Source organism: Colletes gigas, unplaced genomic scaffold, assembly GCF_013123115.1.
Source record: "Colletes gigas isolate AHSC1104 unplaced genomic scaffold, ASM1312311v1 Colletes_gigas_Sc00003, whole genome shotgun sequence".
Taxonomy (NCBI): domain Eukaryota; kingdom Metazoa; phylum Arthropoda; class Insecta; order Hymenoptera; family Colletidae; genus Colletes; species Colletes gigas.
The window spans coordinates 4263936-4289587 of record NW_025106632.1 but is presented as its reverse complement, the minus strand read 5'-3'; the positions used below and the strand labels follow the sequence as shown (position 1 = coordinate 4289587).

The following is a 25652-nucleotide window of genomic DNA, read 5'->3' as shown; positions in this document are numbered from 1 at the left end:
TTCGATAGAACCTACACATTTCCAGCAAAAAATTCGCGAAAATAGTCGTGTAACCGAAGACTGCAAAGAGACTAGTTCAGGACGACGCCATTTTCTCCGTTATAAATAGACATAAAAATTGAAAAAAAATTGTTTTCAAAAGTTCAACAAATGCTTCGTATATGGCAACCAAGTCACTTCGATGGAACCTACACATTTCCAGCAAAAAAGTCATGAAAATAGCTCGTCTAACCGAAGACTGCAAAGAGATCATTCAGGACAACGCCATTTTCTCCGTTATAAATGGGCATAAAAATTGAAAAAAAATTCTTTTCAAGAGTTCAACAAATGCTTCGTATATAGTAAATACGTCAACTCGATCGAACGTACACATTTCCATAAAAAAATTCACGAAAATAGTCGTGTAACCGAAGACTGCAAAGAGACTCGTTCAGGACGACGCCATTTTCTCCCTTATAAATGGACATAAAAATTGAAGAAAAATTGTTTTCAACAGTTCAAGAAGTGCTTCATACATAGTAAATACGTCAACTCGATCGAACGTACACATTTCCATAAAAAAATTCACGAAAATAGCTCGTCTAACCGAAGACTGCAAAGAGACTCGTTCAGGACGACGCCATTTTCTCCGTTATAAACGGACAAAAAAATTGAAAAAAAATTGTTTTCAAGAGTTCAAGAAGTGCTTCATACATGGTAAATAGGTCAACTCGATCGAAGGTACACATTTCCATCAAAAAATTCGTGAAAATACAACTCCCTAACCTAGACCTAACTCAAGAGTGATCGTCGTCAACAATATGTTAGAGACTATAATTCTGGTACGATGGGGGTTTCGAAATTGCGTAGGGGCTGAACCGTGAGCGCTCACCACCTGGTACCCCTAGAAATAACCGTAAAATGTACGAACCTTGGCTGCCAAAGAGGAGTAGGGTTCATCGAACAGCGACCACATCTGGGGCTTGAGCTTCTGCCACCACGTCAGCGTGCCGTCGTAATACGCCTCCTCGAAACCGAACTTCCTCGCCAGTTCCTCGTCGGTGGGCTTCTCGGTATCGAGGTCCAACCTGTCGAGGACTGTCAGCGTTTCCTGCGTGTCCCGATGCTAGAAGAGCGGGTCGGGGGGGGGAGGGGGATGCAACAACGATCGTTAATTTGTACCTGCGAAAATCTCTCGCTCTCTCGAGGGTGCTTTAATTTTTTTTTTATTGTTTGTGCTTTCCTCGGGACAGATAAAGCGCGTGCAAAGCGTAACGTGAGCCTCCACGTGTGGAACAAAGACGTCATTCACAATTTCGTCTACGACTGAAGCCGCTGGGACGCATCGAGTACCGTCCAATCGCCCGCCATCTTGCCCTCCAAGCGCGCGCTATTCAAACGTCCCAACTCGTCGAAGCTAATATTGACGTTATGGGTATATAGTTTTTCGTGAAACAATACGTACGGTATATTTGTATAATGATCTAACAAATGGACAACGTTCTTGTCTAGATATTAAGATAAATAGGGTGTAAACACTGTTTTAAGTTACCAAACGTGGAGCATTGGCTCGATCGAAGACGGTACTTTATGTATCCAGTGACTTTAGCTACGACTAATTCTATTCGCTGGCTTCGAAGCGATCGACCACGACCAGAATCGGCAACTTTCTTTTCCATGCGTCTTGTAACGAGAAAGAGTCGAAGGGACAATCGTGGTCTCGATCTACGTCACGTGGCAGATTTGTTACGACTATCACGTAACGCTTGGGTTCCCCGGTGAGCGATATCATGCTGACTCCTTCGATAACTATAGCATTCTTTGGCACAGCATCGAAAAATCTAAATCTATTTCTGATTAAGCGACAAGTTGAATTATTCTATAATATTTTAGAACTCGTCTCGCTTGTTTTTCTTAATTAAATATCGAAGATATCGTTTATTTAGCTACTCTGCCACGAAAATATCGTATATTTTATATTCCACCGTTGTTTACTCTTCGTGGACGAACCATCTTCTTCCATTAATAAAAATTTCATTAACACAGAACTGCCCCGAAACCAGCGTCAACATCACAGGCATTATTTACCCTCCGCCCTCACATTCAAGCCCTTTATATTCAATAAAATTCGTAATCAAAATAGACAGAAGCAATAAAATCGTGAATGAAATATTCGAACTTTATCTTGCAAGAAGAAGTTGCAAGAATTTTAGTTTGCAAAATGTGAGGTCGTAGTGGCACCAGGTCATTTGCATTCGGTATAATCACGATCGAAATAAGTAATAAAATGTCCACAGAACACAACGATCAAAAATTTCTTTAATCCTCGTGGTGGTTCTAACACGAAGTACAGTGAGTCCTCGATTTATGGTCTTTTACATATTCCACGTCTATATATTTCTATTTTATTTTCTTAAACGAGGTGGACTTCATTTTCGATGTATTGTACAACGAACTAAAAATCAGCTCGACCGATTTTTCTCTGTCCATGCAATACATCGCGAAAAGGTCGAATTAACCGTGGAAAAGATTCACTGTACATCATTTACGTAGATTCATTTGCATTCGATATAATCACGATCGAAATAAGTAATAAAATGTCCACAGAACACAACGATCAAAAATTTCTTTAATCCTCGTGATGGTTCTAACACGAAGTACAGTGAGTCCTCGATTTATGGTTTTTTACATATTCCACGTCTATATATTTCTATTTTATTTTCTTAAACAAGTTGGACTCAATTTTCGATGTATTGTACAGCGAACAAAAAATCAGTCCGACCGATTTTTCTCTGTCCATGCAATACATCGCGAAAGGATCGAATTAACCGTGGAAAAGATTCATTGTACGTCGATATAGGTTGTTTACATAAAAACAAACAAAAAATGGACACACGTTTTTTGCGTATGTTACTGTATAACGAGTAACAACGACAGAACAATGTATTTCTATTTGATTTTCTTAAACAAGTTGGACTTAATTTTCGATGTATTGTACAGCGAACAAAAAATCAGTCCGACCGATTTTTCTCTGTCCATGCAATACATCGCGAAAGGATCGAATTAACCGTGGAAAAGATTCACTGTACGTCGATATAGGCTGTTTACATAAAAACAAACAAAAAATGGACACACGTTTTGCGTATGATACCGTATAACGAGCAACAACGACAGAACAATGTATTTCTATTGTATTTTCTTAAACAAGTTGGACTTAATTTTCGATGTATTGTACAGCGAACAAAAAATCAGTCCGACCGATTTTTCTCTGTCCATGCAATACATCGCGAAAGGATCGAATTAACCGTGGAAAAGATTCATTGTACGTCGATATAGGTTGTTTACATAAAAACAAACAAAAAATGGACACACGTTTTTTGCGTATGTTACTGTATAACGAGTAACAACGACAGAACAATGTATTTCTATTTGATTTTCTTAAACAAGTTGGACTTAATTTTCGATGAATTGTACAGCGAACAAAAAATCAGTCCGACCGATTTTTCTCTGTCCATGCAATACATCGCGAAAGGATCGAATTAACCGTGGAAAAGATTCACTGTACGTCGATATAGGCTGTTTACATAAAAACAAACAAAAATGGGCACTCGTTTTGCGTATGATACTCTATAACGAGCAACAACGACAGAACAATGTATTTCTATTTGATTTTCTTAAACAAGTTGGACTTAATTTTCGATGTATTGTACAACGAACTAAAAATCAGCTCGACCGATTTTTCTCTGTCCATGCAATACATCGCGAAAGGATCGAATTAACCGTGGAAAAGATTCATTGTACGTCGATATAGGTTGTTTACATAAAAACAAACAAAAAATGGACACACGTTTTTTGCGTATGTTACTGTATAACGAGTAACAACGACAGAACAATGTATTTCTATTTGATTTTCTTAAACAAGTTGGACTTAATTTTCGATGTATTGTACAACGAACTAAAAATCAGCTCGACCGATTTTTCTCTGTCCATGCAATACATCGCGAAAGGATCGAATTAACCGTGGAAAAGATTCACTGTACGTCGATATAGGTTGTTTACATAAAAACAAACAAAAAATGGACACACGTTTTTTGCGTATGTTACTGTATAACGAGTAACAACGACAGAACAATGTATTTCTATTGTATTTTCTTAAACAAGTTGGACTTAATTTTCGATGTATTGTACAGCGAACAAAAAATCAGTCCGACCGATTTTTCTCTGTCCATGCAATACATCGCGAAAGGATCGAATTAACCGTGGAAACGATTCACTGTACGTCGATATAGGTTGTTTACATAAAAACAAACAAAAAATGGACACACGTTTTGCGTATGATACTCTATAACGAGTAACAACGACAGAACAATGGATGTTCGTCGAGGAAAGCGGCGTAATTTTTTACTTGGGAGTGCGACGCGATCGTTCCACGATCCTGTTACTGGTAATAAATAAATTACTGTCGAATCAGGTCGGGCAAATGAACGGAGAAAATTAATTCCGATTGCAAACAGAGGCTATCGAGTTTCGAAGTACACAAAGTGCATTTCAGCGTATCATTCGATGAACTGTCCCCGTGGGATTCGCACCTTCGTCTCACGATTAATACTAATTACGAGAAAAATCGATTTGGTCGTTTCATTTTCGCGCGACTTAACCGGGAAATTCGGCCCGCGACTTTTGTTTCAATTTCAGTCCGCGTCGCGTGGCCATTGCCCTAAAATTCGATTCCATTTCTGTCGAAATTTGTTTTCATACTCTATCGTTTTAATGATTTTAACCTGAAAGTAATCGTTCCACTAATTATCAATTCCTCTTCGTTCGTCGAAACTTTTTTACCACATATATGAATAAATTTAGCGATCATCGAACTTTTCAATCGCCCAATTCGTGGACTTTTATACGACCGAATTGACAACGAAGTATCGTAAAACGATTTCGACATAGTTGCCCCGTCAATTTGACCCGGCATGAATATTTCATAATTCACGGCGTTCGTTATCGAGACACCATATAGGTAGTTTGAAATAAAGTAGGCGTTCTCACGGGCTCACAATTATCCATCGATTTCAGGGCATATTAAACTCTCAACGGTCCGTCTAAATCGTTTAACAACTTTCGCGATAGCATCACGCACAGAAAACTTCGTAATTTGTCTTAAAATGAAAATTATGCGTCCTCGTTTATTTTCGCCGGGTAACTTCTGCGCTCCCGGGTAGCAGCTGATATGGCCAAAGTTTGCAAAAAACGAACAAAATTTTCGAGAGACAAGAACCATGAAATATTTAAAGTTCCCTATCGTGACCGTTAATATCCCTGAGAAAATTCTGAAACCCATTAATAATTAGTTTCCAAATTAAATGTTCACTTTCCTAGAAGCGTTTGCACTTTCAAATAAGTCGAAAATTGGGAAAAAATCGTTGCAGAGTCATCGTTTTAAGTGTGAGTCGAGGCCAGAACGTGTCTGGAAGATTAATTAGGGTCTGCTAAGAACAATAGTGAAGCAAAGTTCTAGTCTAACGTTGGAAGAATTAGTCAGAAGATTTGTGAGGTTTCTATACTGGTACCTTCCATATTTATCAAACCTAAATATGAAACAACGTTTCACGTTCGTAGATTTGAAAATCGTTCCTTAAAATTTACAAGAAAAAATTAAGGAACTTAAATTTATTTGTTTATCTTTGAAAATTTTGATTTCTGGTTGGAGATGAGAAGTTGGCCGAGTCTGACTATGTATAGCATAATCTACTTTCTATAGATCCACCTTGCCAGGGCTTATAGGAGATTATACCATAACTAATCAGACTCTCCAACGTCTCGTCGCTGTACAACTCGACTTCTCTCGCGAACGCAACCGCGATTTTCAACTAATTTTATTATTTATTGCACGATTTATTCTTCGATTTCGACTGAATGATGATAGATTCCAGAAACAATTCCGGGGACTGTTTCGTATTTTGGTAGGTAATTGACAATCTGGATAACGTAGAATATATCGGAGCCACGTGGAATGGTATGCTACGATTCCGATCGCATTTGAATATTACTGCAGGCCTCTCGTTACTGGATTTTGGCGAATGCGATATATCGGAACCGGAAACCGTGAAGTACATGCACGATTTGGAACGCGAAGTTGATCGTTCTGTGACTCCAACAATGATAAAATGATCAACGAAATCGTCCAATTACGAGCACGCCACTTTAAACTGAATTTAAACGAAAAGGTCGAGGTTTGTTGTTAATAACTCGTAAATTTATTAGGAAATTCTTTTCACTGTTTAGACCATTTCTATTCAATTTTTAAATATAAATTAAATTGTGAAGCACGTTGAGAGATTCTTAAAGTTGATCGAGTTCGGTTCCTGAGACACTTAGGTATTTTTAAATTAAAATTTTGAGAAGAATATTAGTAAAAAATTGATCGAGTTCAATTTTGATGACACATAAGTATTTCTAAATAAAAATAAATTTAGTCAAATAGAGGAGTATCACTTTTATTTATTTTAAAATCGAAAACGGACAGACTGAAAAAATAAGCGATAAATCCTGTCGAAGGGAAACAAAAATTCAGCCCAGGACGCGGAAAAAGCGAAACTCCCAGGGGGGTTTTTCCATGAAATTTCAGGCGGTGAAAATTGCTCGAAAGCTGTCCTCTCGGCGAATCAAGTTGGTGCAAATATCGCGGAGTCGAAGCCTTTGAAACTCTTCAAAATTTCAAGCATAATCCTCTTCCCAGTCAAAAAGTGAAAGAAGCCTTTAAATCCATTTACCGGAATCTCGCGAAGGATGATTGGCTGAAGAGGTGAGCGTTCGCGCGGATTATTTCAAAATAACGTTGCTCGGAGCCCATTAATCTTATTTATGGCACTTTAATCAAAACTAATAAGCATTTAGAGAAGAAAACTTCGAGATTTGGTGTGATTGTAGGTAATTTAATTAATTATTCCACCTTTGTTACCGACCGAGTGAAGTCAGTCGATAAGTCAGGGATTTTGTTGGTAAAAGTATCGAATACCGACGTCCATTCATAGAAATTCTCTAGTATTGGTAGCTCAGTACCTTTGAGACGCTTTTTATTCTGTTTCTCGATTTATTCCGGCCATAGAAACTTCAACGATACACCAACATCGGAAGAAACACGCTCTAGTAATTTATCTACATTCCCAGCCACAAAATAACGTTGCTCGGAGCCCGTTAATCTTATTTGTGGCACTTTAATCAAAACTAATAAGCGTTTAGAGAAGAAAACTTCGAGATTTGGTGTGATTGTAGGTAATTTAATTAATTATTCCACCTTTGTTACCGACCGTGTAAAGTCAGTCGATAAGTCAGGGATTTTGTTGGTAAAATTATCGAATACCGACGTCCATTCGTAGAAATTCTCTAGTATTGGTAGCTCAGTACCTTCGAGCCGCTTTTTATTCTGTTTCTCGATTTATTCCAAGCGGAATAAATCGCCATAGAAACTTCAACGATACACCGACATCGGGAGAAATACGCTCTAGTAATTTATCTACATTCCCAGCCACAAAATAACGTTGCTCAGAGCCCGTCAATCTTATTTGTGGCACTTAAATCAAAACTAATAAGTACACTGCGGATCTTCATGCAAATTCATATTTTTATTAATAAAATCAATGAAATTGGAGCTTTGTAGAGGGTTGTCTCAACCCCTAGATATAATAATTCGTACCTTATTTTAAGTATTTCTTATATTCTTGCATATTAACTAAATTCTGTAGTTTTTTGAAAATTAAAATTTCCCATAAATGCATAAACATCCGCAGTCTACTAATAAGCATTTAGAGAAGAAAACTTCGCAATTTGGAGTGATTGTAGATAATTTAATTAATTATTCCACCTTTGTTACCGACCGAGTGAAGTCAGTCGATAAGTCAGGGATTTTGTTGGTAAAATTATCGAATACCGACGTCCATTCATAGAAATTCTCTGGTATTGGTGGCTCAATACCTTCGAGGAGCTTTTTATTCTGTTTCTCGATTTATTCCGAGCGGAATAAATCATCATAGAAACTTCAACGATACACCAACATCGGAAGAAACACGCTCTAGTAATTTATCTACATTCCCAGCCACAAAATAACGTTGCTCAGAGCCCGTTAATCTTATTTGTGGCACTTTAATCAAAACTAATAAGCATTTAGAGAAGAAAACTTCGAGATTTGGTGTGATTGTAGATAATTTAATTAATTATTCCACCTTTGTTACCGACCGAGTGAAGTCAGTCGATAAGTCAGGGATTTTGTTGGTAAAATTATCGAATACCGACGTCCATTCGTAGAAATTCTCTAGTATTGGTAGCTCAGTACCTTCGAGCCGCTTTTTATTCTGTTTCTCGATTTATTCCAAGCGGAATAAATCGCCATAGAAACTTCAACGATACACCGACATCGGGAGAAATACGCTCTAGTAATTTATCTACATTCCCAGCCACAAATCAACGGCGTTTAATCAAAATCCAGGGATGACCCTTTGCTCCATGGAACCCTAACATAAATTTCTCATCTGTCTTTCTTCTTTGGGATCGTACACGGCGCGAACGACCCTCCGTTAGTCCCCCGTTCGACCCTGCATTCGAAATGGGTCAAGATAGATGTCGAACATCGTGAAAGTAATATACTTTGTAAAACGAGAATGGAATATGAATTCGTTCGTGGACAAATAGGTATCGAACTGTTTCGATCTGGTGGCTCTAATTTGTAAACAGAACGTATTCTGCAATTTTACGATTCGATGTTACTAGATCCCTGATACGCTCCTTGAATTTTAGTTGCAATCTATTTTCTGTTCCTGCGTTCAGAATTCGTAGTATTTTACGAATGGTTTGAGAATGCACGTTATTCCTTGCAATTTCTTCTATAATCCGTGGAACACTCGGAGAATACTGTTTAAAAAAAAAGCAAAGGTTAACTTGAAATCTCGCAACGAGCAAGATTAAATTTTTTATCCCGTGGAATGGGTTTCTTTTTTAAAATGAATTTTCTCTGATCCTTGGGGTAATATATTTTGGAATCCTCGAATGAAATTTCACATCTGCGAACGTGCGTTAATTTCTTTTAGCTTTGTTTCGTGAATTAAATGGTAAATTCGTGAATGTGGAATCAACGTAAAATTACTATGAAGCACACTGACGAGAATTCATTGAATCGGTGACAACTGGACGATGCAATCGATCGTCCAGCGGTTAATTATAGCTGAGAGTCTGAGATAATTTAATCCTTTGTCGATCGAGATACTTATTTTACACTGAACTTACATCACTCGTCGGAGTTCGACGTAAAATTGAGAAGAAAAGGCTTGGAAATATGAAAATCAAAATGAAAGAAGAAAAAAACGTTTCTGGATACTTTCAATATGGAATATAATTAATGTCTAAAAATGAAATAAAAATTAATTTTAAACACTGGGTTGGAAATATAAGACTCATAATAAAATGAAACTTTGCACGATATTTTTAATGTGGAATAATTAATGTCTAAAGATGAAATAAAAATTAATTTTAAAGACTAGCTTGGAAATATGAAACTCAAAATATAAGAAAAAAAAAATGTTTCAAGATACTTCCAATGTGGAATAATTAATGTCTAAAAATTAAATAAAAAATAATTTTAAAGACAGGATTGGAAATATGAAACTCAAAATAAAAGAAAAAAAAACGTTTCAAGATACTTTCAATGTGGAATAATTAATGTCTAAAAATGAAATAAAAAATAATTTTAAATATTGGATTGGAAATATGAGACTCAAAATAAAAGAAGAAATCGTTTCACAATACTCTCAATGTGGAATAATTAATGTTTAGAAATGAAATAAAAAATAATTTTAAATACTGGCTTGGAAATATGAGACACACAAAACAAGGAAAATATAACAAAAAATATAAAAATCAAAAAATAAAAGGAAAATTGCACGATATTTTTAATGTGAAATAATTAATGTCTAAAAATGAAATAAAAATTAATTTTAAAGACTGAATTATAAATATGAGACACACAAAACAAAGGAAAAATTTCACGATATTTTCAATCTGAAATAATTAATGTTTAAAAATGAAATAAAAATTAATTTTAAAGACTAGCTTGGAAATATAAAATAAAAAATAATTTCAAAGACTGAATTATAAATATGAGACACACAAAAATTTCACGATATTTTCAATCTGAAATAATTAATGTCTAAAAATGAAATAATCATTAATTTTAAAGACTAATATAAAACTTGAAATAAAAGAAAACATTGCACGATATTTTCAATTTTATAATAATCAATGTCTAAAAATGAAATAAAAAATAAATTTAAAAGACAGGATTGAAAATATGAGACTCAAAATAAAAGAAAACATTGCACGATACATTCAACGTAAAATAATCAATATCTAAAAATGAAATAAAAATTAATTTTTTAAGACTGGCTTTGAGATATAAAACTTGAAATAAAAGGAAACATTGCACGATACATTAAACGTAAAATAATCAATGCTTAAAAATGAAACGAGAAATATATTTGAAAACGCAGAATAAAATTCATTCTCTTATTTCGACCACGAACACATTGATATACGATTTCGCGAACGTACAGCCAATTCTACGAAGATCAGAGTGCATTGAAAGAAAGAAATTTCAAAGGAAACCATAACTAAATGCGGGAGGGGGGTACATAAAGGATAGAATTGCTTTTGCTCGAGAACACATAAGGTGGAAAATGAAACGGAGAAGTGCCTTTCATCGATGGAAAAAAGATTTGCTACGAACCAGACGATTCCCATTATTTCCAGAACGTCGGAAAAAGGATCCACGTTCCAAGTTGGGTAGCAAACAAAAGTAGGAAAATCGAGAAAGTATCAAATTTTCTTCGTGCACAAGTTGCAAACTGTTAAGAGTAAATGTAATCTCTCGTGTGTAAAACTAACAAAATCGCCGTATGAAATTTCGAGGATTCAACGAGTACGCGAAATAGAGGGCAACGCGAATTCTCAAAGTCGATATTCTCCGTGAATGAAGGCTTCTCGTACGAAAAAATCCTGCTCTCCCACGCACGGTGAATATTTTTCTCGAATAACTTTCAACCTCGCGAAAGGAAATTCCTTAAATCGTTTGTGTTATCTCACTCTGGTAATATGGGAAGCAGAATTCCACTGAATAGCGACTAGACCACGCCACGAACGTATTTAGAGATCTCCTTTCTGTGAAGATTCATCTCCATTTATCGTGGAACGCAAATAAACAGCTGCTTTTCAAATAAAAATTTTTTTAAATTAAATTTTTTTAGTTATTTGTAAAATCAGTATTTGTTAAATTGGTTGTTTTTTAAAAATTGGGTTTCATCTCGAATTTTCAAATCTTAAAATTTAATCAAAAATAGGGTTTTCAGAAGAAAATATTGTAGTTCCCAAAATCTCTATTTTTAGTAAATTTAATATTTTAAATTGCGTTTCATTAACCACTGTCAGTATAAAAGACAGTTTTTTTGTGTGGTATAAAATGATACATGAAATTTATCGACATTTCATACTGAGATAAAACAATACATATAAATCAAAAAAACATTTTTATAAAATCGTTTACGAATTTCTGTCTGGGCACTGTTTTTTCTCAATTTTATATTTCACCACTAATTTTCCATTTTTTACAGAAATTTTAATTTTTTATATTTTTATATTTAACTAGCATGCCTCGTCTCGGCTTCTCCCGACCATGTCCAAAAGTAATTAACGACGAGACGATCGTCCTGACATATATATCCGCGATAATGCAATTCTCTCGCGAGAAAGCGCTCGATAAGCTCCGCCACCTGGCGGTAACATCGCAGTACTGCTACGGGCGAGGTATCGCGCGGGCCGAATACGCGAATCATAAAAGTGCGCGTATAACGCATATTCGTAGAAATTTTTCGATGTTTTTTTTTTATAAACCATCAGCGAAAGTAGACCTTTCCAACGCATGTACTCGTTTGAAAATCGGTTGAGTGGTTCTCGAGTTATAAAATCACGAACATAGGACAACTTATTTTTATATACATAGATGTATTATATTTTAGTGTTTGATTTTTAGCTCTTATCGTAGTTATACTTGTTCGAATATTTTTCGTAATATTCCTTAATAGTGAGACGAAGGAAGGAAATGTAATTGCAAACATCGAAACCAATTTTTATATAATAGCCAGGCATTTCTCGAAACTCTGTGACTCAAATCGTGGAATCAACAGATTTATGTATGAAAAATGGATGTATCGTCGATTTCACGACACAAAACAACCGTAGTATCACGCTGTCAATGTCAAAGTGTAGACTCTTCGTCGAACGATGTTGTTGTAATGGTTAATTAAAAATAATGTTCACTCACCGACCCAAAACAATTGTCTAAGCGTAAATCGTTACGAGATTTCGTCGTTACGTTAGCATTAAATCGTCGAATATTATATCGAGTAGGCTGGCGATTATAAAACAGAGGATTAAAAAACCTGCAACGAAGGACACATTTTGTTTATTCGTTCTCCGTACTTGCATCCTGTGCGTGTGCACCACACAACGTACGTACAGAAATTTCGTTCGTCTCGTACAAGATGCGCTAGTTTCCACAAAAATTTATAATTGTGCGTGCACTAGACAATTGGAAAAAAAAGAGTAATATCTATATTGAATCGATCTTTAAACTCTAAAAATTTCGTTTCATCAATGTTTCCCCGAACGTCGACTCGATCGTCATTAATTGCAATCGCAGGGCTATTTCGACTAAAAATTTAATTTTCAAACTGCAAAAATTTATTTCCATTCCTAAGTTGCAATTAATTGCAATCGAATTGCAGAATTTCAATCTGATTTTTGCTGTTTAATTTTCAAGGGATTATCGATTATTTTGTTTAAAAATTTCATTTCAACAATTTTCCCTGAACGTCGACTCGATCGTCATTAATTGCAATCGCAGGGCTATTTCGACTCAAAATTCAATTTTCAAACTGCAAAAATTTATTTCCATTCCTAAGTTGCAATTAATTGCAATCGAATTGCAGAATTTCAATCTGATTTTTGCTGTTTAATTTTCAAGGGATTATCGATTATTTTGTTTAAAAATTTCATTTCAACAATTTTCCCTGAACGTCGACTCGATCGTCATTAATTGCAATCGCAGGGCTATTTCGACTCAAAATTCAATTTTCAAACTGCAAAAATTTATTTCCATTCCTAAGTTGCAATTAATTGCAATCGAATTGCAGAATTTCAATCTGATTTTTGCTGTTTAATTTTCAAGGGATTATCGATTATTTTGTTTAATAATTTCATTTCAACAATTTTCCCTGAACGTCGACTCGATCGTCATTAATTGCAATCGCAAGGGTATTTCGACTCAAAATTTAATTTTCAAACTGCAAAAATTTATTTCCATTCCTAAGTTGCAATTAATTGCAATCGCAGGGCTATTTCGACTAAAAATTTAATTTTCAAACTGCAAAAATTTATTTCCATTCCTAAGTTGCAATTAATTGCAATCGCAGGGCTATTTCGACTAAAAATTTAATTTTCAAACTGCAAAAATTTATTTCCATTCCTAAGTTGCAATTAATTGCAATCGCAGGGCTATTTCGACTAAAAATTTAATTTTCAAACTGCAAAAATTTATTTCCATTCCTAAGTTGCAATTAATTGCAATCGCAGGGCTATTTCGACTAAAAATTTAATTTTCAAACTGCAAAAATTTATTTCCATTCCTAAGTTGCAATTAATTGCAATCGCAGGGCTATTTCGACTAAAAATTTAATTTTCAAACTGCAAAAATTTATTTCCATTCCTAAGTTGCAATTAATTGCAATCGAATTGCAGAATTTCAATCCGATTTTTGCTATTTAATTTTCAAGAGATTATCGATCATTTTGTTTAAAAGTTTAAAGATTGCACGATCCGTTTGTACACGAATGATTGGGCTCGCATAATTCGTGGATTACGCGACCCAGATCCTGTACCGATGACATTACATCGAACAAGTGATAAACAGACGCATGCCGATTATACTACACAATTTGCATTATATAATCGGTAATTTGTTCGTTAGTGTATGTACACTATTAAGATCGAGAAAACAACAGGCGTTGCGAAACGATGAAATGAAAGACCCACGCCAATTATGCCGGATGATTTGCATAGTGCAATGTTTCGTGTTCGTGATTATTGATCTAGGCTGAATATAAAACAGTATTATAAACAGACGAAACAAACACATTCCAATTATACCGTTTAATAATGCAGTATTTACCAGCTCGATCGTCGATGCAGATTAAACGCGTAATATTCGTAATTTCGTTCGCGACATGCATTTTTTTTTACACGATATTCCAGGTTAATAATTTCTCCTAACGAACGGCGGAACTAACAGCCTCGATTAAAAAAAAATTATTTCTGAAAATTAATGAAACGAGTCGAAAGTTACTCTGATCTCTCGATAACCATATTAATGCATTCTCGAGGATTTCAACGCGTTGGAATTCGCTGCTGTTTCATAAATCATGCACCAGCGATACGCAACAAGTTTCGTACGAGTTATCGACAACGTTTTCTCGAATTATACGGTCCCCGTAGTCCTCCCAGAGACAGAGTAATGTTTGCATTAACTATTATTTTATTCATGAGGGTGATTATGCTCGAATTATTGGGGCTTATTTGCAAGTAACATATTTTCTCCCCTGATATCACGGTTTGTTGTTTCAGAATTAATGCGACGATTATTCACGAGCGGAGGTCGAAAAATGAGCATCTGGACGAACCACGAATTTTCGAATTTTGTTTCGCTGCTTTTTGTTCCCCCTTTTGATCTCGCCCGGAACTGGCTCCGTTCCAACCGGAGGATAAAAGAAACTCGTAGAATTTTGTATGGCCCGATAAACTGTATTACTCCGTGATATGGCATTTTTCCCAAACTATAATTGCCCCCTTTTTTTAAAAAAGATCTGGTTTTGTCCGTAGAAGTCATTTGCTTGGATAAAAGTTGTACTCGATATTATTAAACTTTTACTATTATCTGATCCATTTAATGTCGCGAAATTTTTCTCACGGGAAAGTGGAAGTGCTACGAAAGATTCTAAATCACAACGATAAAAGGGAGGTTTATGGGTTTCGGGGGGGGGGCATGAAATATTCATGAAACAAGTAAAATTGCATAAATTCCTTGTAAATTGGTTTAGAACGATCGTCCAGAGCTACGCGGAGATAAACAAGATAAGAATTTAGCGTAGATCGATAAAAATAATTTTTCTCGTTCGAAAAATTTTGTTAAAAGTATAATATTTGCAAAGTGTCCGCGCGGAACGTGGTACGTTCGAATGTAAATGCAAACACCATCGCGATCGATGGACGAGAAAGAAAAATGGAACGAAAATAAAAAAAGCACATTGTTAATTTTAACCGTCCATTACGTTCGCAAACGATGCAGCTGTGTTTGCATATGTACGTTCAAAGTGCACGCGAAGCTTTGCGCGAGGCTTTTCTCGAAACCGTTTTTGTTCGATCGGGTTGCCATGGTATCCGAAGAACGAATCGATCTCGCTTCAAATTTGACACGCGAAACAGCGATAACAAGCTGCCCTATTAAAATTAATCCAACGTCTGTAACAGTTTCGTTCGAAGAGTCGAAAAATATTCGATACTCGAGAATTTCGTTTCCACGCGATAACAAAATCGCATTTGGCACGAGAGACTCCCATATTTCGACTTGTCTCATAGTTTCCACTCGTTTCCAGGTTTTTAACTTTGGATAACCGGAACGTTCGTGAAAAATAAGTCGATTAGCGTATATTCGAAACGAGCGTATAATATTCCCGAAAACTGAAAGGTTCGCACGATGGAATTCTCGTTAATCTGCATCCACGGAAATAGTAAAACCGCGTTCACAGATAATATCTGAGTTACAACAAAGAAATGAGCGAATGTGTACCGTGTGAATGCGTATGTACCTGGGTGTAGGTCATCCAGCAACACGGCTCCACCTGATTGGAGTCGAGACCCCAGAAGTCTAGCTCCTCCTCGAACAACGGCCCGCAAACATCCGTCGGATAGTGGAGCTTTCCGGTACGATAGTAGTTGAGGACCTGGGCGAAGACCCCCGGATGTCTGTCGAAGAAGTACTCGTTCAAGATGGGGTCGTAGTTCCCGAGGGCCTCGGTCAGCCTCGAAAGCCTCGTCGCGGGGATCTTCTTCAGGGTCGCCTTGTACGTCTCGTGCCGGATTCCACCCACGTTCAGGACCACGCGGTTCTCCGAATCCATGTTTAGAAGACTCATTTTGATCACGGCTCTGCTACCGCCGCTCCTGACTCAGAGAAACCCACGCGGCCTGCCAACAAAAAACAAAACGTTACCCTTTACTCGCCAAACACCTAAATTATACTATCAAATTCACTAATCTTTTTTATTTCAAAGCAATGGGTTGCATTTGACGATATCTCTGAGTTTTGTAGCATAACTTTATCAGTTACTCGAGCTGTGTTTCAAGGGCGCCATCTGGAGAGTGATTCCACTCAGTGTTATAAGCAGACTGCGAATGTTTATGCATTTATGGGGAATTTTAATTCTCAAGAAACTACAGAATGCACTTAATATGCAAAAAGATAAGAAATACGAATTATTATATTTAAGGGTTGAGACAATCATCTACAAAGCTCCCATTTTATTAATTCCGTTTTTTTTGCATAAAGATCCGCAGTCTAGTTATAAGATTATTTCATATAATGCTCTGTAATTTCATTTGTTTCTTAAACGCAATTAATACGAATCCTTCTCTTAGATTTTACTACCTCTAGATTTCTCAAGCAACGATTACTGATATTGGTATTCTTTAAAAAGAATTCTACTCGAGTGTCTGTGTTTTGTAAATTAGAAAAAGAACGAGATCGATGCACGTTCGATATTAGCGGGCATCTCTGGCCCTACGTGTACTGCGCATACGCGAGCGAGAGAGACGCGGTGCTGCGCGCGCATTGCTCGACTGTTGCAGCATCATGGCCGACAGGAGCTTGTGTGTCGTTTGTCGTTGAAATATATTTCTGGTTATTTGTTGTAAAGTGATCTGTGATTTGTGATTTAACTGCTCCAAATCCTGGTCCAGCCTCGCCTCGGTATAATTCTGTTATTAAGATGATTCGTGATTCAACCACCGATTCCAAATCCTGATCCAGCCTCGCCTCCGTATGATTCCGACAATTATTGCCCACAACGCGCCATCTTAAGCGAAGAGTGAGTAATTTTATTCGTTCATTAAACGGAAAAGTAAACAATTAACACGACTTTTTGTCTTCGATTTTGCTATCTCTGGATTTCGTAAATGCGATAGAAAAGAAATTATTATCAAAATTCCCATCAAAATGCTGCCAACTGTTTTTAACCGGTATTAAACGCCACCATCGACTATTATTTCGTTTTATTCGGCCGTCGATGTGCAATCCGGGAGAGTACAGAGCCGTTTTAAACGAACGTAAACTTTGTCCAAAGCCGACGCGATCCGGGCGAGGGAGAGAAGGGGATCGGAAAAGCACTTTTTGTCAATTCGTTTGATTTATGGGGATTTTGGTCATCCCGTAACGCGAAATTTAATTTTTAGTCGCTTTATCGAATTCGCTCTTTCGCTGTCGATGAAAACGAGAGTTTTTCCTCGTAAAATCGTTCCGATAAGGACCGGTTCTCGTGGCGTGTGACGCAATCTGTGACATCGCGAGTACTTCGTGGGAAAATGGCAATTCGATTTTTTACGCTTCTAAATCGACGTCCATGCTTCCCCTGTGTATCTCGAACGTCGATTTCAGAGGGAAGCTTAAGGAGGCTTTCGCGTTTCGAAACTGTCGAAAAAATTGTGTGTTGGCGATTCTCTGTTTTTCGATTTTCGAACCTTTTTCAAAAATATATGAATACTACATTCGTTTCTGATTATTGGATTGTTAAAATGCGATTACTGCGATCGAAAACTGTTTGACAGAAAATCTGTGAGATTATCGATACGAAAGCCACACAGTGGTGACCTCTGCGCGCCATTTAAGAAACTAGTCGGTCACGTGATGTCTTACGCAAGCTGACCGGCAGTCGTGCTTGGATCGTTCCTCCGGTAGGACGTGTTTTTGCTTCCCGTTAATTCATAATTTACAATAAAATGTATTTTATTCTTTGCACCTGCCCTTTATCGGTTAATTCTCCGTCCGATGATCCACTAACCTTTCGCAAAATCGTTTATCCGAGGGTATATATTTTTAACGAAGCATTCCGCCGAATATGAAAGATTCCAGGGGGCATTGGAAGTCACTGTTAAACCAGAAAGAAAAAATTCGTCTGGCGGAAAGATCAGAGGCGGTTCACCGTTGCGGAAGACGTCGGTTCGAGCGCTTTGAAGGAACCTCGATCGCAACAAAAGGACATTTTTTTCGAGCGTCAGAGTACAGCGCGTGGAATAGCTGAGCGGATAAAACCGTTTCGAGGGAATCGTTATCGAATAATCGCGTTCCCTCGAAACTTTCGCGATCGCTTTGATGGAATTTTCCAAGCGGCGGGCAATTTTTCAAATTAAGCAGATAGATGCCATTTCCTCCTACGGGGTGGTTTAATAAATGATGGTTGCAGAACTTTGTTTCGATCCGAGCATACAATGGGGAGGGGAGGGGGAAAATAAATTACGTTTCGATACAGTGGAGTCTCGATCCATTGAAAAGCTTCGACTTATTTGTACTTTTACAACATAATCCGACAAACCTAATTCTTTGTACATCGAGCTTCTATAAAAATTTATAGAATTTATTTAAAAATTCGAGCAAAATGTTCCATTGAAAAATTGAGAAAATTTGACTTCCAAAGTATAAAAGTTAATTTTATTATTTAACATTTTTTAAATTCTTTGAGACACGAACAATGGTGGTCGTTTCACATTTTTATCGTACGCTTTTGCCCGCGACTAATAAAAGACGATCGAGCTCGGAGTTTCGTCGATCGAAAAAATTCAATATCATCGAATCTTTGTCGAACCGCTGGAACATTTTTCTAATTATACGCTTTCGTGACTACGCCGTCGTCGTGTGCATATTTAACAATTGCACTTAACTGGGACGACTAAAAATACGAGCTCTTTAATTTCTCCGCCGCGTCCAACTTTTTTATCTTCGAATGCACGTTGTCGCGGCTAATTTTGCTCGAAAGTGGGTACAAATTGGCCGATAGCCACGGCGAAAACGAGCCTGGCGCCGCTCGATATCCGAACGACTCGTGTAAAAATGTAAAACAAACGCTCGAAAAGAAACTGACGTCGCTGGAGGCTTTTAAACAAATGCAATTTTCCGGCTTTTCTACAGGCTTTTAAAATGTACTATTGGACAATTGGAAAGGGAAGAAATTGTTAAAAAAATATTTATACAATTTTATATTATTGTTAAACGAATAAAGTTGGCTGGTTAAAAGTACAGTTAATTATTGGACAATTGCAAAGGCAAGAAATTGTTAAAAAAATATTTATACAATTTTATATTATTGTTAAACGAATAAAATTGGATGGTTAAAAGTACAGTTAACGATTGGACAATTGCAAAGGGAAGAAATTGTTAAAAAAATATTGATACAATTTTATATTATTGTTAAACGAATAAAGTTGGTCAAAAGTACAGTTAACGATTGGACAATTGCAAAGGGAAGAAACTGTTAACTGTATATAGCAACTGAGGGGTCGTGAGAGCGCTTGTGAGAGCGCGAGCCCTCTGGTGGCGAGCATGGGAGACGACGCCACAGTACAATTAACGATTGGACAATTGCAAAGGGAAAAAACTGTTAAAGAAATATTGATACAATTTGATATTATTGTTAAACGAATAAAGTTGGTTAAAAGTACAGTTAACTATTGGACAATTGCAAAGGGAAGAAATTGTTAAAAAAATGTTGATACAATTTTATATTATTGTTAAACGAATAAAGTTGGTCAAAAGTACAGTTAATTATTGGACAATTGCAAAGGCAAGAAATTGTTAAAAAAATATTGATACAATTTTATATTATTGTTAAACGAATAAAGTTGGCTGGTCAAAAGTACAGTTAACGATTAGACAATTGCAATGGGAAGAAATTGTTAACAAAATATTGATACAATTTTATATTATTGTTAAACGAATAAAGTTGGTTAAAAGTACAGTTAACGATTGGACAATTGCAAAGGGAAGAAATTGTTGAAAAAATACCAATACAATTTTATATTATTGTTAAATGAATAAAATTGGATGGTTAAAAGTACAGTTAACTATTGGACAATTGCAAAGGCAAGAAATTGTTAAAAAAATATTTATACAATTTTATATTATTGTTAAACGAATAAAATTGGATGGTTAAAAGTACAGTTAACGATTGGACAATTGCAAAGGGAAGAAATTGTTAAAAAAATATTGATACAATTTTATATTATTGTTAAACGAATAAAGTTAGTCAAAAGTACAGTTAACGATTGGACAATTGCAAAGGGAAGAAACTGTTAACTGTATATAGCAACTGAGGGGTCGTGAGAGCATTTGTGAGAGCGCGAGCCCTCTGGTGGCGAGCATGGGAGACGACGCCACAGTACAATTAACGATTGGACAATTGCAAAGGGAAAAAACTGTTAAAGAAATATTGATACAATTTTATATTATTGTTAAACGAATAAAGTTGGTTAAAAGTACAGTTAACTATTGGACAATTGCAAAGGGAAGAAATTGTTAAAAAAATGTTGATACAATTTTATATTATTGTTAAACGAATAAAGTTGGTCAAAAGTACAGTTAATTATTGGACAATTGCAAAGGCAAGAAATTGTTAAAAAAATATTGATACAATTTTATATTATTGTTAAACGAATAAAGTTGGCTGGTCAAAAGTACAGTTAACGATTAGACAATTGCAATGGGAAGAAATTGTTAACAAAATATTGATACAATTTTATATTATTGTTAAACGAATAAAGTTGGTTAAAAGTACAGTTAACGATTGGACAATTGCAAAGGGAAGAAATTGTTAAAAAAATATTGACACAATTTTATATTATTGTTAAACGAATAAAGTTGGTTAAAAGTACAGTTAACTATTGGACAATTGCAAGGGGGAGAAACTGTTAAATGTATTGTATAGCAACTGAGGGATCGTGAGAGCGCGAGCCCTCTGGTGGCGAGCATGGGAGACGACGCCACAGTACAATTAACGATTGGACAATTGCAAAGGGAAAAAACTGTTAAAGAAATATTGATACAATTTTATATTATTGTTAAACAAATAAAGTTGGCTGATTAAAAGTACAATTAACGATTAGACAATTGCAAAGGGAAGAAATTGTTAAAGAAATATTGATACAATTTTATATTATTGTTGAACGAATAAAGTTGGTTAAAAGTACAGTTAATTATTGGACAATTGCAAAGGGAAGAAACTCTTAAAAAAATATTGACACAATTTTATATTATTGTTAAACGAATAAAGTTGGCTGGTAAAAAGTACAGTTAACGATTAGACAATTGCAATGGGACGAAATTGTTAAAAAAATATTGATACAATTTTGTATTATTAAACAAATAAAGTTGGCTAGTTGAAAGTACAGTTAACGATTAAACAATTGCAAAGGGAAGAAATTGTTAAAAAAATATTGATACAATTTTATATTATTGTTAAACGAATAAAGTTGGTTAAAAGTACAGTTAACGATTGGACAATTGCAAAGGGAAGAAACTGTTAAAAAAATATTGATACAATTTGATATTATAATTAAACAAATAAAATTGGGTAAAAGTACAATTAAGGTCTCTCAGTTGTTAAGGGAACGAAACTACTAGAGTTCCTCTCGATTTAAGCCACGCGTTGAACCGAAAACCGCTGAAAGTGGCGGCCATATTGAAGGAGACCACAGGAGGGAAATAAGAAATAATACGATGAACGAGCGAGGAAATTTGGAACGGGTCCAAAATAATTTTTCAACCCACCATTAACTCTCGTTTACCGCGTCGATGGACAACGTTGGGAAAAACTTGGAAAGACAAATGTCGAAGGTGAAAAGTAAAAATCGCTGTTTTTGACGATACGAATTCAATAATTTCGAATTTAACTTTAAAATTATCGAATGTAAATTAAAAACGCGCGCGTCGCTGAAGCGTTTTATAGGCTGAAAATTAAAAGCGTTTGAACGGGTTCAAGAGGGCGTCGAAGATTATTTTAATAATGTTTTCGCGTAGAAAATCCCCGGGGAATATTTTCTCCGGCGTATTTGCGACTCCCTTTAAGGAAAGACACGAAAGACCTCTTAAAGTTCACGAGTGAAGAACGCACTCTGTATTTTAGGTGCTTCTGAGGGGTCGGAAAAATGCAAAGCAAACGTATTTCGTGGAAATCCCCTTACTACGATAGCTACGTTCACCCTCTGGAAGGTCCACAACGAACATTTTTACGCTTGCCTTGCTCATCGTAGTCGTGATGCTTAGATATTCTCCTAATTACGATTACGGTTCTAATCAAATTGAATTTTATCACTTATCGCGCTTAGAACACTGTAGAAAAGTAGCTTACTCTCTGTTAACAGGGTACTTAACCCTTTGCACTCCGAATTATATTTCAATCTTATTACCAGCAGCTCCCAAAGCTTTTAAGTGTTTTATTTGAAATTTACATGTTAAAATATCTGTCTTATTTACACTGTTGTTGCATTTTGTAACTTTCAAGTGTACGATATCTCTTTGGTTTGGTCTTGAAAAAATGTCAAGTGGGAGTTTAACAAAGGGTTAATGGTCTGATCTCATTGAAATGTTTGGATTCAACGTTTCTTCCAAAATACTAGGTCGTTTCGAATTATTCACATATGTAGAACTCCATCGAACACTTTATGGCCTCTACAACCCTAATTCAGATGTTTTTGACCATTCAATTCCACCATTTAAGTGTTCTTTACTTGGCATCTTCTTGTAATTATTCAGAGTCAATCTCATACTTCATAAAATTAAATTTTTCTGTTTATCTCTGTTACTAATGGGTACTTAATCCTTAATACTTGATAAATAAATAAGTAAATAAAATAAATAATAAATAAATAAATAAATAAAATTGCCAGGATTATTTTAAAAATAGGGTTAAAATTTAATACCGTTCCAAAATTTCGAAACGAAAGCGTAATTTGACTGGTTACGTTATTGGAATAGGTTCGAGGACAATTAATCTCCAGTTAGGGGTTCGAACGAAGGATTAATTCCACCCTCGATGGGTCGAAATCGCTGATGCCATTCCCGGCGATAGCATCGGGGACACGAAGTCGAAACCGCGCGAACGTCGTTAACGCCGCCATTTGCGAAATCCAGAGTTCCTTTTCGAATGCCCCGTCAGTGATTCGATTCAAATCACACCGACGTCAAAGTTTAAACTTTTATTGTTTGCACCGTTTGTGTCCAATCAGCTTCGATTCGACGAAACCGGCGCGTCCTTATCGAAACAAAAATGGCGTCTGAATTAAAACGAAAGTTCCAACCTGCTACGAAATTACGAATTTTTATGAAAAGTTTCGGTTTCATTTATTTCATTTCCCCCCCCCCATTCGTCGATATCGACGTCTTTCAAGAACCGTATAAATTTTTTTTAATAATATTTCCGGTCGTATTCGTGCTCATTCGGTCGACAGTCGATGCATTAATCATGCTGTGACGGAATATCACTCGAATGGCTCTTTTGATAGCGTTTGATGGGAATCCTCCATTATCAAAACGTGTCAGTAGTTCTTCCTTATCGACTGAGATTCCAATATCATCGATATCCACTTAAAATTTTATAATTCTTAAAAGATTCTCGTTTAGTTAATATACAAGATGTTGTATATTATATTTATATACAAACATATCATTGCAAAGTTAAGAAATTGTTAAAAAAAAATACCGATGAAATTTTAAATTTTAAAACAATTTGAAAACATCGAAGAACAGTATTATAAGGAAATCGTTCCTTTCCACGAAGAAGAAAAAGAAAAAGGAGCAATAGTTGCTAATTGCACGATCAAATTTTATTTGGAGATCGTGTTTCTTGCGCCGTCGAGTGGAAAATGAAATAAAAATTTGTGCTATTTCGAGGGAGAGATTCGTGAAAGTTGGCTTTATAAAATTCCAAATGACGAGGAAAACTCGGTCCTGAAAGTTTCCGGTCTAATCGAATCACGCAGCGAAGTTACTATTCGTTCAACTGTTAATTCGACGAACTTTAAATATAGTTCGCGATTAACTTCGAGCCGGATTAAAGTACTTTGGTTTGGAACGGTACATTGGGCCGTTATACGGATTAAAAATTACTTTGGAACTGCGCTGGGACAGTGTATTGGTTAAATGAGCTTTCCTGAAATATTTTCTTCTTAAACACGAGGCTCGAAGTAATTCGTTTCGAGCCATTCCACGTAACTCGTACGTCGAAGCTGTTTTCTACTTAAAGGCTTATCAGCTTTATCACTGTATTCTGCAATTATCAGATTACGTGCTAGATTTTACACTTCAGAATTTCCTGGAAGCCTGTTTAATCAGGACCCTCGTGGAACGCGACGTTTTATTAATTTCGAACCATTGGGTTTTCGACTGTTATTGACCGCTAATTAGCCCGTTACATGCTCGAGCAGCTTAACGTTTTATTTAGGAGGGGGGAAAAAAGTATAATCTTCGGAATGTGTAGTAATGGCCACGAGAATTATGCTTTGTGTCTGGCCATTAATTTCGAGATAAGGGAAACTAGATTATTCAAGGCCTGTAGAATCCATTATGATAACCTACAAACGATAAGCGAGCGTTGCTACAAGTTTTTATTGTCTTGTTCGTATCAACAAACAGAGAATTGTGGCGTCAGGAAAATATTAAAAAATAAAATTTATTTTAAGCAAATTATTAAAATTAGAATTTCAAGATTACACCCACCCTTGGGAAAAATTTTAATAGAAGATTCTAGAGGCCAAAATAAAACGAAAATCATGAATACCAGTTTGTTGATGGAGGCTTCGCTAAATAGTTATTAACAATTAAATACAAAAATTTCAAATCGTTCTGGAAAAATTATTTTTGGTTGCGGGGGTCAATTACAATCGTTTTTGGTCATTACACATACCCCCAAAATCCTATCCACTTTCGAGAAAAAAATTCGACAAGGTGTGAAATTTTTCGTCGGGGGGAAAAAATTTCAAATCGTTTTGGAAAAATTATTTCCAGTTGCGGGGGTCAATTACAATCATTTTTGGTGGATAGACATACCCCCGAAATCCTACCCACTTTCTAGAAAAAAATTCGAGAAGGTGTGAAATTGAAACAAAGGGCTCCATCAACCCTGGAAATATTTTTCGAATTCACTTTCCTGAACATTTTCTTAAAATATTTTTATTAATTTTTATTTTGGTCGATGGAACTTGTACGCGGGAAATTTTACTGTCACAGTGTCATTGTTGACATACTGTAAATCATACTCGACGATACACGAGCTCGAAATCACGCGTGATCGTTTGTGGAACGGAGATCCATTTTTGTCAAATTCGAAACGAAAAGGGTGACTGGAACGGCGATAAAAAAAAAATCTACAAGTGGTCTTAACCTCAACCACTGTGCTCGAGGGGTGTGCAGCATTCAGAGTACTTCATTCTCGGTCAACGTTCGCCACGAACCACCTGTCAGACGAATTTAACTCTTACGA

At 36.0% G+C, this 25652-nt stretch overlaps 1 protein-coding gene across 2 annotated transcripts in view; it reads right to left on the bottom strand.

The window, feature by feature from the left end:
- The window catches only part of LOC122404670 (potassium voltage-gated channel protein Shaw-like), a 53910-nt gene that overhangs the window by 6372 nt on the left and 21886 nt on the right, over positions 1-25652 (bottom strand). Inside the window, exons 2-3 of one of the 2 annotated variants that reach the window (XM_043408845.1) lie at positions 15939-16317; positions 911-1105 (exon numbers count right to left, since the gene is read on the bottom strand). In XM_043408845.1, the coding sequence (XP_043264780.1) occupies positions 911-1105; positions 15939-16265 (522 nt within the window). In that variant the 5' untranslated portion in view covers positions 16266-16317. The remainder of the gene's footprint in view (positions 1-910; positions 1106-15938; positions 16318-25652) is intronic. The other variant, XM_043408846.1, reaches the window with a different exon arrangement.